The 13549-nt window shown below is 43.4% G+C and overlaps 1 protein-coding gene across 1 annotated transcript in view; it reads left to right on the forward strand.

Moving 5' to 3' along the window:
- Positions 1–2511: 2511 nt before the first annotated feature.
- The window catches only part of DPP6 (dipeptidyl peptidase like 6), a 539077-nt gene continuing 528039 nt past the window's right edge, over positions 2512–13549 (forward strand). The window contains exon 1 of the mRNA XM_064433316.1: positions 2512–2814. Coding sequence (XP_064289386.1) covers positions 2758–2814 — 57 coding nt within the window. The 5' untranslated portion in view covers positions 2512–2757. The remainder of the gene's footprint in view (positions 2815–13549) is intronic.

Raw genomic sequence — 13549 nt, forward strand, 5'->3', positions numbered from 1 at the left:
AGTGATGGTGGACACTGCTTGCCCAGGTATGTCCTGCCTTAGGGAAGTTGGAAGTAGATAGGCAGAAGTGACGTCTCTGAAAGATGAGAAAGATGGTATTGTTTTTTTTCTCCCAGGATCATGTAAAGAGATCTTTTCAGAGTTTGAAATTGAATCAATTTCTCCCAAATTTCAAAGGCTGCACTTCCACCATGCATTCAGTGGCTTCCTTTCAAGACCTAATAAACATCAACATGCTTGCTCCCATTTTTGAAAGCAAGATCCTTTTTCTGTGAATGCTCCCTCAAATCTCAGTTGGAAATTGCTCTTTGCTATAAAGAAGGTAGGTTCAGAGACATAAGGTTTGTTTTGGTTTTAGGTGAGAATGGAGATGACCATGATGGGACAGGTATTAAGTAGAAAAGTGGGAGAGACCAGGAGACTTTCCTTGTGTCTCTCTTGCCAGGGAATAAGACAAAATGTGCCCTATGGTAAAAATACACTCCCTGCCTGCTCTGACTGGTTACAGAATGGAGAGGGGCCTTCTGCTCAGAAATGAGGAATGGAGTGGTATCTTCTGCTTTGCTTCACAACAAAACTGAGAAATCCAGTGTGACAACACTCCCATGATCCATCTGTATAATGCAAAATATTTTTTGTGCAAGAAAGAGAGAAAAGAGTACAGATTTTTCATGTGCTCCATATAGTGGCCAGAAGGGTTTGCCATGGATTTGAAATCTCCTTGGGCAGTTTTCCTTGCCTACTTTTTTTTCCCCCCAAGTTTCTTTTGCTCAGTTGTGCAGTCACAAATAATCCAGGGTCTTCTGCATGTCTCTGTGCAACAATCATGCTGAGAGAGTATAATGATGCCAGACCCCATCAAATATGCAACTCTAAGTCTCAAATTTGATTTATTAACAGGCCTTTTCCTTGGGAAGGTATGAAAGCCAAAGCACTTGAATGGAGCAGTCAGAGTAGGAAACTTCAAATCAGTGTAAAAAAGTAAAAGCCATCACAGATCTGTAGCAGGGAATAGTGATAATGTGGGGTTTGGGGCTGAGCATGCTTGGTAGAGCAGCCAGCACTCACTGCTCACAGAGATTGGTGGGACACTTGTCCCTGAGGGGGACTCGTTGGCAGCACTGAGCTAAGGAGGAGCTGACACTGCAGGATTCAGGAGCAGAGTGTGGCCATTACAACAGGACAGCTGCCTGAGGAGGAGAGACTGACCCTGACAAGGTGCTTCGTGCCCAGAGGGACTTGTTTCTCTGATAAAACCAGTCCTTAGATGGCCACTCTTAAAACCAGCGTGCTCTCTGACAGGGAGGGATGTTTGACCACACAGGGTGGCACTGCATCCTCTCTCCTGCCTCTGAGCTGAATGCAAGTACCTCTAACTAAATTTCGCTTTTAGCTACACTTTATTCTGCTGTCAGCCTTCATGGTGGGCTCCTTACATTTATTTTAGCCACAGGGCTAGAAGGTGCAGCCAGTGTAAGGTGGGCTATTTGCCCTTCAGAAAAGAGGGAGCTGAACTCCTCTAAAGCAGCACAGGCTCTGGGGCAGGACAAGTAGATATTTCTGTTCTTTCTGCAACATCCAGAAAATGTTTTATTTATTTAAAGGTTTTTAAGTATGCTGTAGGAACTTAAAAATACTTGAAACAATCTATTTGGATAGATTAATCCCAAGACAAAAGAAACACTGATTTGATAAGATGAAGTGTGGATCCTTTCAGCCTTGGCTATCCAGATCTTGTTGCTCAAACACACAGTATGTTGGGGTTTTTTTTGTTTGTTTGTTTTCTTTTGCTACTCTGAAAACTGAGTTTTGCCATTTTTTTGTTGCAGTAAAAGAGGAGGTGGTGTCTGGCCTCATGGGCTGAAATGGAGAGGTGGACCGGGGATAGGAAGAATATCCCAATAATGATATCCCAAACATATTTTATGTTGTTTTTTTTTCTTCCAAAAACCCCACAAACTTAAAGCACCAATTTTTTACCAGCAAAGCAGAGCTGCTTGTTCAGCTCTTATTTCACCAAGACGAAAAACAACAAAAAAGGCAAAACCTAAACCCTGAACTCTAGCACACCTGGAGACGGAATTGCTCAAAAAAGTGAGACCTAAATCCTTCAGGAAACACCTGCCCAGCATTTCTTCCACTGCATAGAGCTGGACTCCCTACCCCGAGCTGGGTCAAACCCCAGCTCTGTGGCATCTTTAACGCGATTTCCCGCTGCCCACGCCGGGCGTGGGGGATTCAATAAAATGATGCCGAAGGAGTGCGCGGTGCCGGGGGCGAGGCCGGGACTCGGGGCGGGGAGCGTCCCGCGGGCGCGGAGCGGAGCGGAGCCGAGCCGTGCCGTGCCGAGCCGGGCTCGCCCTCCCCGCTGCCGCGGCGGCCCCGGAGCGCGGGGGGCGGGCAGAGCCGGGCTCGCCTCGCCTCTGCTTTGGAGGGCGGGGGAGGAAAGCGGTGCCGGGGCCGGGGGGGTGTTTGGGGTTTTGTTTTGGAGCCGGGAAGCCGGGAGCGCCGCCAGCGCGCAGACCCCGGCGGACGGGGGCAGAGTCGCCGTGCGGGGTGACAATCCCCGTGCGGGGCGACAATCCCGGAGCGGGGTGACAATCCCCGTGCGGGGTGACAATCCCGGCGCGGGGTGACAATCCCGGCGCGGGGTGACAATCCCGGCGCGGGCACAGCCCGTCCTGCCCTGCCTGCTGCCATCCTCCCTCCGAAGCTCCTCGGAGAGTCTCTCCCGAAGCCCAACTTTCCGGCCCCAGCATGAACCAGACGGCCGGGGTGAGCAACCACGTCCGCTGCTCCAGCAAGGGCTCCAAGGTAAGAGCGGCCGCTCGCTGGGGCGCCGGGGGTGCCCCGTCCCCGTCCTCTGCTCCTGGTCCCCAAACCTACAGCTGAGTGTGTCCTCCCGGCGCTGGGAAGCATCCCTGCGCTCCTTTCTAGTCCCCCGTCACTTGGCCAAGTTCAGCATCTCTGCCCGGCTCCCGCGGCTCCGGGGTGTGGAGCCGCGTCCCCGCGGGGCGCTGGGGCAGGGATGGCTCTGGATGGCTCCGTCCCTCCGCCCAGGGGTGAATCCTTCGGGCCGAGACCCGGGCGGGTGCTGGACCGGGCATTCAGGGTGCTGCGGCCTCTCAGCATCAAGTGCTGGCACGGTCGGGACTCGTGCACCTGCTCCAAACGGGATAAAATGCTTTGGAGGTAAGGGTTTGTGGAGTGAAACGTGGGACCGGGTACTGCTTTAGCCACCGCTTTAACTTCTTGCCACAGCATGTTTGCATAGCCAGCATGAGAAATAAATAACTGAGAGAAAACATGTTATTGTGCACTCTGCTGAATTCAGTAGAAATTCTGGATGCTCATACCTGATCCAGGTCAAATTTGTATTAATGTTTTTTAGGTAGTGATGAACATAGCCCTTGCATCTACAAAACTACTTTATGTTTCAGAGTATCAGTGCTGTAAAGTCAGATGCATGTGTCCTCTTGCAGACAATTCTGTTGATGTTGTTCTTCTGCAACTCTTTGAAGTGTTTCTCTGTGTTTATGTTTCTCTGTTATGGTGGGCACACTACCGTCCCCAAGATTTCATGTGCTTTTTGGGGCTGGTATTTGGTAGAGAGATATGATTCTATAATACCTAATGGAATGCACCTTAAACAAGTGCAAAATTTACATTTCACCACACATGCTGCTGTGCTTTTTTTTTTTTTTTTTTTTTTTTTAATTTTATCTCAATACTGGTGTCCTGTTCCATCCTCTAGACTTGGTGTTGTGGTGTTGTTTGAGATGCTGGTGCTGCAGCTCACCTGGTTGTATACTTCATCTGTAGTTAGTGTAGACCTGACCCTTCAAACTCTTAGGCACACAGGTTGACTTCATACCTACCCTACTGTGCAGTGAATACAGTTGTTCCTCCTTTTTTCATATTGTATTTTAGGATTAAGCCCACTAATCATAAGGCTGTGTGAATATTAAAAGATGCAACATGATGAGGGCTGTGGAAGTAAACAAACAGATTAGATGAGTCTGCTGAAATTATTTACTTAGCTCCATGACTAATCATATATTTGAAGTTGAACCCGTACCTAAGCTCTTTGCATAATTCAAGGGCCCTAAATTAAATGTCCTCTGGATCTTGCCTGTAATTTCTATGTTGGGCCTCCTTCCTTTGCACTTTCTGGTTTTCTTTGAGTTTTGGGTCGAACAGCTAAGGTTATTGCATATCAGTAATAATTTATTGTATCAAGCTGCTGACCTAATACTTTAATGCAGAAGAAAGAGATGGGGCTCAAATGAGTATATTCTTAGCACATGATAATTGATACATTTTTATTTGCCTTGAAGGTATTTTCGTCTCATTTTCAAATGCTGAATATTTTTTCCATTGGAAATAAATAATTTTTTTTCAAGTCACAAGATTGAAATGATTGATGATTTCAGGACTTAATTAAAACACAGAAAGCTCCATGCATGACTGATTCAGTTTCAAGGAAACCTTGCAGAGTTCAGAAATGAGAGTTTATCAAATGGGGCTGAAAAATCAAGTAACTGATAAGTAAGAGGTCTCTGATGCAGTAGACAGAGGCAGAATAGCCAAGTTTTTTGTGACTCTGACTTCTGAAGCATAGAAATTAGAAATGCTGGTCAGATGTTTCATATCTGTGCTTCATTTGTTTGGGGTTTTTTTCTGAATAACTAACAAACAAACAGAACCTCAATGAAAAATAAAACAACAGAACCACAACAAGGATTTAGCTGACTTTCCTAATCACCTAACTTTTGAACTTGCATCCAATTTTAACCAAAATTGACAAAATAAGGGTAATGTTGCTACAAGTGTCATGGAAATCAATTGTTTAATACAGAAGGATTGTTTAATACCTGAATGAAAGAAGAAGCAGGGAGAAATCTGTTCTGCCCTGTCCCACATGGTTGTTGCTATGAGAGCATCTGTCCTTTACCCATCACAGGCTGTGCAAAGATTGGGAGGGAATGGGAGGAAGGAAGAAGCACAGAAGGAACTTCCAGAAGAACTGGAAGTTTATGGAGGCGAAGAGGCAGCCGTGGGTGAGGGCTGAGGTCTTCCCAAGGTGGGAGTGTGTTGAGTAAATAATTAGTCATAAATCACTTTGTTGTCACAGCTGATGAAACAACATGTCAGGGATTTTTTTCCTCCCCCAAAAAAGTTGTTATGCTGTGTCAACTCAAATGCTAACTCAGTGAGGTAAGATCACTCTTCTTCCTGGCTTCTCCTGAGCTTCCCTCTTGCTGGGCAATGGGCACTTAGACTTCACATTTCTTTTGCAAGATTTACAGCTGTGCTCAGTTGTGGTGAGCAAGGGAGCTAGCATTTCAAAGGAGGGATACAATTAAAGCTTAAGTAGATAGGCTTGATTGTAATTCCAAACTCTAGTAATGCATGCCCACTAAAAGGTGTATATATTTTTAACATTTCCATGTAATGTTTTTTAGCTGTTTCTAACCAAGAGCTAGAAGCTCTAAACCACTTGTGAGTGCTTTTGAAAGACTGATTTATTGTCTAGAGAGAACTATTTTTGAGAAATAGTTTGTGTACATACAGCTTCCAATGCTCTTTTTCCTGCCTGTGACTAATCCCTTTGCCTTCCCTAAGATAATTTGTGGGAGGAAAGCAAGAGGATTCACCCCAATGCTGTAATGAAAAGCTATGTCACAGGAAGATTTCTGATGTGTTGGGGTGGCTGGGGTGGTGAGCAGCCCAAATCTGTACAAAACCCACCCACCTCTCTTGTGTGGGCTGGGAGCAGGCTGTAACTCTGGTTAGGGAAGTTCACTTACTGCAAAGCCTCTCACATCCTGCCAGAAGAATTTGGGGGTCAGTTCCAAGCTGCCACATTTTGACAGATTTCTTGAAGCAGTTAATGAGGGCTAAGTCCATATGGGGATTCAGGCTTTTGCAACACTACATGTTGCAGCTCCTGGCTTTTGGCTTTTATTCATCAGTCCAAAGCCCCACACCAGTCAACACATGACACAGAAATTGTGTTTTGAATTTAGCTTATTTTCTTAAATAAATACCAAGGAAGACATTGTGAGAGGGCACTTGGTTTCATGTTGGGACTCCCAAATTCATCTCTCTTCAAGGAGGAAAATCTATATAAATAATTTGGGGTACTTTCTTTAGAAACAACTATACTTGGGGTCCTTCATCTAAGAACCATCCCCATCCTCACCCAGTGAGAAAGGAGATGTCCTGTGGAGCAGGATTTGTGGATCTGGTGTCCTTTTAAGTGTTGGTGAGGATTCAGAGGCCCACCAGCTTCTGTCCTTCTGGAGACTGTTGTACTCATCAGGAGACAGGGTGCTCCACAGCAGGAGCCCTCTCATCTCTCCTTTTGGGGAAGGGGCAGAGCAGAATTCAGGGCTGTTCTTTGGAGTGGGTAACACGGAAACTCACAGTGTCTCCTGGGGACAGGGGGATCCACTGTTATTAGGTTCTGTTTTGGCGGGCCAGGGTTTTATGAGCCTTCAAAAGGGAACCTAATACACCCAAGGATAGCTTGGTTATTACCTTTGGAGGCGAAGAATGAGCAGGATGGCTTCTGCTGCAGTGTTTGAAACAGAAAGGTTTAATAAAAGGCAAAATAATAAACAGAAAATCCGAGCCAGGTACAGAGGTCTGCTCCTGCTAGAAAACACGTTCACAAAAGCCTCGTGGTCCTTTTGTTCTCTTGTTTTCTACCTTATGGCCCAGGCGGGACTTTTTGGCTTCTATCCAATTAGGTGACCCCAAGGTTTTAGTGAAGCCTCTGGGGTTCTATAAGGTGGCTTTTCACCTGATCGTTGGGAGAAACTTCTGGGCTTCTTTCCTTTTTTGGGGGACAAAGGCTAGCTTTGCCACTCTGTCATTAGGGGGCATTCTCCTACACTCCTACACACTGTCTCTTTATTTTGGATGAAAATGCCTTTAGCCAAACCTTTGGCTGACATGCACAATTTGGAGGGCACAGTGTAAACCCCCAGCTCTGTACAGCAACCTCAGCAGTGCATTAGGACGAGTTGTTTGGCACAACCCTGCTGCTATTCAGTCTCTTCTGACTTCTCCCCGAGTATATTTTTGAACAATTGCAGCTGTTTTAGTTGTTTTGTGTGGAACTCAGTGCATGTCTTCTGGATCAGGTCACCCAAACCTGATTCCTGTTGTCATATGAAATGTCAGTCCAGCTCCTTTGCCATCCTCATATGCAGCTTATGACACCACTTACAAATACCCATACTGATTATTTGTTTGGAGGGTTGATTATGTGTTTGTTAGGCGTTTATATCTTTATTTTGTGCAGCCAGGCTCAAACCTTTTCCGCCTTCCAAGCCCGATGTGTGGGTGGGAGACAAGTGTTTTTTTGCTGCCTCAACAGCAGTGATGAGAGTCCCTGTATGGTAAGAGGAAATAAATCTGCATCAAACCTGAACAAATGGGGCTTGTTTCCATCATGGATTTTGTTGGTGTCAACACATGTCACATTTTGGGATGTAGCAAATACTAAAACCCACCTTTCCTCTCTCAGCTTTGATTATGTAAGCATTAAAAAAAGCTTGGTGGAACAAAGTTAGAATATCCACCTGAATAACTGTAGCCTCACTTTTAATCAGCAATAATGAATGCTCAAGCATAACAGCAAATCATTTGGACAAATTATTTGTTTTCTTTCCTTTTAAAGGAGAAACAATTGTCCTAATTAGCAGTATTGGTATGTAAGAATGAGGGTATGAAAACAACTCGATGCAGTAATGTAAAGTGTTTGTTAAAGGAAAGCACACTCAATTAAGCTGAACTGAAAACAGTTATGATTGTACCCCTGGTTGCTCTCTCTCATTGTTTTGAAAAGAACAAATTTAACCCACGAGGAAAACAAACTGCTGATGTAGGGTGTTCTGGCTGTCCTGGTCTAAAGGGACAGGGCAAAAATTGTACAGCTGTGGGCAAGAGGTCCATAATGTCCTTTTAACAGATTATGAGGGGATTTGTTTTTATAGTTTATTTCTTAAACGATTAATAAGAGATTATTGCATCTACACTGGCTAAATCTAATTACCTTCTCTTTTACATGAACTATTCCTCTCACATGAATTCCACTGATTTCAATTGAATTACTGCTTATTTATGTTGGTTTAATTGCAGAGAGATTCAATACCTCCAAAGTTATGGAAGCAATAGAGGCGCAGCATTTCTAGGACTCTTGGATGCAGAAAATTAAGATAAGGAAGCTGTGCTGGCTCCTCTGTATTATTGCTGAAGCAGAAACAAGTTCAGCTTTACTTGCACATTGTGTTTTACTGTGAGTGGTAAGTTACCCTGCATGGGCACAGCTAAGTAGTGTATTTTTGAGTTTCCTAATTTTAATGCTCTAGTGGGAATGCAAGGTTGACTTCCACACTTAATAAGTATTAAAGTAGGACTGGATGTAGCTGCCAGGGCTTTAAAACATGATCAGTCAGCTATCTTCAAAATCCAGCCTTACTCAGAGGGCAGGCCCTTGGAAATTACACTTCCATCTCAAAACCTCAACCCTTCAGAGTGGTCTAATACAGCATTGCATGAGAGAAACAGACAACCCAACCTGCCCCAACCTGCTAGATGCTGTGACCCCACACAGACAGATATGCCTTGGCCTTCAGTGTATTTATGGTTTAAGTTGACAATAAGAAGTAAAAATCAGGAAGAATAAGATAATTACTCTGGTTTTGCAGGCAGTGAAGTACCAGGAGTAAACTACCAAAAAATTTTCACTAGGTAGAGATGATAGACTGAAGTTGAGCTTTTCTGCCACAGAAAATAAGAAAGTACTAATCATTGTCCATTTAAGAGCCAGCAGGCTCATCAGCATGTGCTCCCCATATCTCACCAGCATATCCCTCTCTGTGAAGCATGATATCCCTTACTCAGGGCAGGTGCCAGCAGGAAAAACCTGTGGACAAAGAAGGGAGAGAAAATTGTACACTTGGGTCCTCTGTCCATTAGGGATCCAGATATTAGTTTGGCTCCTTAAGGAAGAAGGTTTCATTTTGCACAAGCAGTGGAACTGTGTAGTGTTGATTTAGCTCTTTCTCCTGTACCAATTTGTGAAGATCCCCTATCTTCTACATCTTTTGGGAGGAGCTTTCACAATGCTGCAGAGGCAAAACCCATCAAAACTTCAAGTGGTGAACTCTAAATCAAGAAGATGTGTCAAGAAACTTAAAGCAAAATGTTTGAAACTGGTTTTTATTACATTCTCTGATGTTCTTGTAAACTGTAATTTTCAGAGGGCACTATCTGGTACAGGTGCTGAATTTAGTGAGAGAAGTTCTGCTTCTGCTGATGTAAATGGAAAGATGATTTTTAGAAATTTTACTGCTCTAAGCAATGCAGCCCTAAGGATTTTAGGAGTAACAGCTGTGGGAAGTTCTTGATTTGATCTTCCTATTATTTCAGACAGTGAAATCTGCTTGCTCTATAATTCTACCTGTAAACCTGATGGCTTTTGGCAGTTCATTCCAGCCATGTTCCCTAGAGAGCTTCCTGCAACTGTCTGAGTGTCAGCTGTCTCATAAAGGTCCCCTTAACAGGAAATTTGGCAAGAAGAATGATGGTGGGTCAGAGCCAGAAATTTCAGTGGAAGGCTCAAACACCCCTTTGAAGGATGGGAAGACAAAGGGAGATGGCCAGGCTGACACTGTAAATGTCCTGAACGATCAGAAAACCTCCTGGCAGGGGTTGTGCTGTCCCTGACAGGAGGGAGTCAGGAATCAGGATGCAACCTGAGGAACAGCAGGCTCCTCCAGCCCTGGCGTTGATGGAGCATCCTGTCTGGGATATTTTGGGTGATGGGGAGAAAAAGGAGCTGTGGTTTTGGTAGCCTTAAGCAAATATGCACCAGCAAGGGTGTACTTTGCTTACAACAGCTATTATTTTAGGGGCTGGAGAAAGACTGTTCCTCCCCTATTAAATATTTGCCTGGAGCTTTATGGAAGAGCTGTGTGGAGCTCCAGGGGTTTCCAGCAGTGCGTGGGATTTTGTGCTGTATCCCTGCAGTGTCCTTAGGCACAGGAAGCCCTGAGCCCTGAATCTGAATGAGTTCTGGGCATCGGCAGCAACAGAACCATCCCTGTTTGTTTGTGGGTGCTGCTCTGCTGCTGTTTTTCATCTTTAATGAGAGTTGAACACGCCATAAAGTTTTATTGGGTGTTTATGCTAACAAAATTAACTAACAGTTGGTGCTTTAAAAATGCAGCCAGAGCTCTGTGCACTATAACTGGGAATCTGCAATGGCTTTTTAACTGGTGTAGGACAGAGCAAATGTGTGATTGCCAATGTCATTTAACAGCAAACCACTTTATATTAACTTTTTATAGACCAGAACTGATTAATTGAAATTTCCAAAATAAATTGTAGCGCGATATGTGGTTAAACAAAATCAGATTTTCAGACATTAGGTAGGTGGAAGCTCTGTCAAAATTGTGGTGTTAATTTATAATACCAAGACTAATGTGCTGATAATCAAAATAAATTAGCTTAGCCACTTCAATACTTCAGTGCTTAAATCAAATAATAGGAAGAAGATTTATTTTAGCATTTTTATTATTGTGTTTCCCAATAAAATAGATATAATATCATGCTGTGAATGCTATATGGATTACTTTAGGCCAGGATTTCAATGGGAGTACAAAGGACCTCTAGCTTATAGAAAAAAAAAAGATTATCTTCAAAGTCAATTTCTTGCTCAGTAGAATGTATTTGGCTTATTTCTCTATCAACACTGTTAAGTAAACTTAGGAAAGTGATTTGGTTTCATTCATTCATTTATTTAGTGCTTTTCTTTATTTTCATGCAGTTTGCCCATGCCTAGTCTGGAGAGTTTGATGTTTATGATCTTTGCATTATACTGTGGAGTTTTATGCTAGTTTTAAAATAAGCAGATTGTCATGCTGGATTTTTTTTTTTAATGAGTAAAATTGTTTGATAGCCAGGTAGCACTGATTAATGAAGTATTTCTCTAGGTATAGTCAAGGATGATTTGCATTTCATGGCATTTACAATAATAAAGTTTGGCTAAAACACTTGAGAGGAATGTCCTGATTCCAGCATTAAGCCCTGAGTTACACTGGGGTAATATCTGAGTGTTTTAGGCTTTTCATTTTCACACTGCTACGTTTTTATAAGTGGTAGCTGATTTTCAAGGCCAGACACTGCTGCCATCAATAAAAACTTCTCTAACCTGCTTTTAACCTGAGAGTGTAGGCATGGGCTTGGGGATTTAATGTGAACTCATAAAAGTCAGCAGTAGTTCCACCTCACTGAGACTGGGACAAAGATTCTGCCCATGCTTTAATTTTTTAGTGAAAGTAAGGATGAGCATTTCCCTTGCATGGTCTGTGAACTCCTTGGTGGAGGAGGATAACTTGGCAATCCACTAAGTGGGGTTCCCATCTTTATTTTTGGCCTTGTTACTCTGCTTAACATCTGAGAATCTAACAAATTTTGGTGCCCTTCATTCCTTGGAATGAAGGAAAAAAGATAGAGGAAGGACAGAGATATGGTTGTTTGCACAAGCCCTGTTCCATGTTATCCAAACCTTGCTCCAAAAGACAGCCTTAGAGGGAAGAGTAACCAAAAATCAGAGTTGTGTTGCAGGTATGGAGTACTTGGAGGATAAGCAGGGACCACATTAATTTTTCAGCTCACTTGAAAGGAAAGCTGTTAAAATTATAAAACCTTGGGTAATTTAAAAAGAGAGCATGTACAGCTCTCCTTGGTGTCATGTCTTCAACTAGGCAGAGTAAAATACACTGCAGCAAAGTCAGGGCTTGTCCTTTGTGAGAGCTCCAGGGAGAAGCTTGGGGTCTGACAAAGATGATGGGCACTGGGCCCCTCTCAGCTCTGCTGGCAAATTGAAAAAGGGCAGGACATCAACATTTTGAAATCAGCAAATTTTCTTATTTGCAGATGGCATCCAAAATTGGAATGCTGGGAAAAGGCTGAAATTATGGCAGACAGATGTGCTCTGCTGGTAATTTACTGGTACTCAGGAGAGCAGATACACCATACAATTTCTTTTTTTATGTATCAGTTTGTGCTTCTAGGCTTTTGACTTTTCTTGGACTTTCCCTTAGCATCTAAGCCATCCTAGTATTTGCAGATTTTTAGTGCAATTTTATATTCAAGTCTGATTTTGCTAGGTAATGACCTCACACAGAGCCTTTGACACTGCTTTAACCACTTCTCCTGAATGGAGGATCAGAGAGTTTTTCATGGTACAAGTCTAGAAAAGGACCAGCAGCAGGGACTAACATCAGTGTTATTTCTATTGCAGCACTCTCTGGGAAGGCTGGTTGCATATTGGGATTCAATTGAACAGCCAGATAGCAGAATACTGCTTCCTGCATCAAAGAACTTCGGTTTTAAATCCGTTCACTGCTTTATGGTCATCCCTCAAGCTTAGGACTTTATTCCTCCCTTTACATCTCAGTGCTTGTCTGTGATATCTGTGTGAGCTCACTGAGGGTCATGGGGCTTCCCTTACCTGGGGAACACCAGGGCTGCACCTGGAGTCCTCTTGGGGGGAAAAAGACACTTGGCATGCTGTGCTGCCTCACTGCCACTCCTCTTCTCTGCCCACCCACTGCACTGTTACTCTGCCAGCAGAGGCCACTGATGTTTTTCAGTCATTTACTCCAGTTTTAGCCACTCTTTACTGTTAAAAATCTCTCCTTCAACTTCCCAGGTCCTGATCTCTGCATGCTCTGTGCCTTCACATTTTCTGACTTGTTCCAAATTTAATCACCTGAGTTATCTCGATATTGTTGGAATTCCCCAAGGCTGAAGCAATATTACAGAACATACCCGTGCCCTGTCTTTCACTCTCTTAGGCTACATTCTTGCTTCCTTCCTACGCCTGCTCTGCTCCTACTGTTTTGGGTGAAGCTTTTTATGGCTGGAGAGGGCACGGAATACTCCATTTTACAAAGAAGTTAATTTACTTTTGGTGAATAAAACCAGTTGGTTTTCCTTTACATTAATTGGTAAAGGAAATGTGTCTGGATTTTGTTGTTGTTGTTGTTAATCTGTGTATATTTTTTTGCCTGTACAGGACATTTATAGCACAAAAAAATAAACTGCCTTACTGGTTTGCCCAGCTCAGGGGCACTAAAGGGCTGATTTGGACTGAAACACAGATATCTTTAATGGGCCACTGAAAAGGCAGTGGTGGCTCTTAGGAAGGTACTTCAAGCTGCCATTCAGAAGGTGCATTGAGAATTTCTAGCCATGCATGATCACAGTGGAAGTGATGAAGATATTAGCCAAGGAAGAAGGGAGGAAAGAAGTTGTTTATGGACCCTCAAACTCTTTAGTTATGGCAGGAATTTGTTGTTGGGTTTTTTCTTTTTTATCCTTTTTTTAAAAGAAAAAATCAGTGCTTTTTATGATTGTAATGGAAAGTGATCAATGCTGTGCACCATCACAGCATTATGATCAAAATGCTGAAACTTCCTTTGACAGCTGGGATCTCCAACAGTTAACCTTCCTCACATTCTTTCCT

This window comes from Passer domesticus, chromosome 1 (genome assembly GCF_036417665.1).
Source record: "Passer domesticus isolate bPasDom1 chromosome 1, bPasDom1.hap1, whole genome shotgun sequence".
Classification (NCBI taxonomy): Eukaryota; Metazoa; Chordata; class Aves; order Passeriformes; family Passeridae; genus Passer; species Passer domesticus.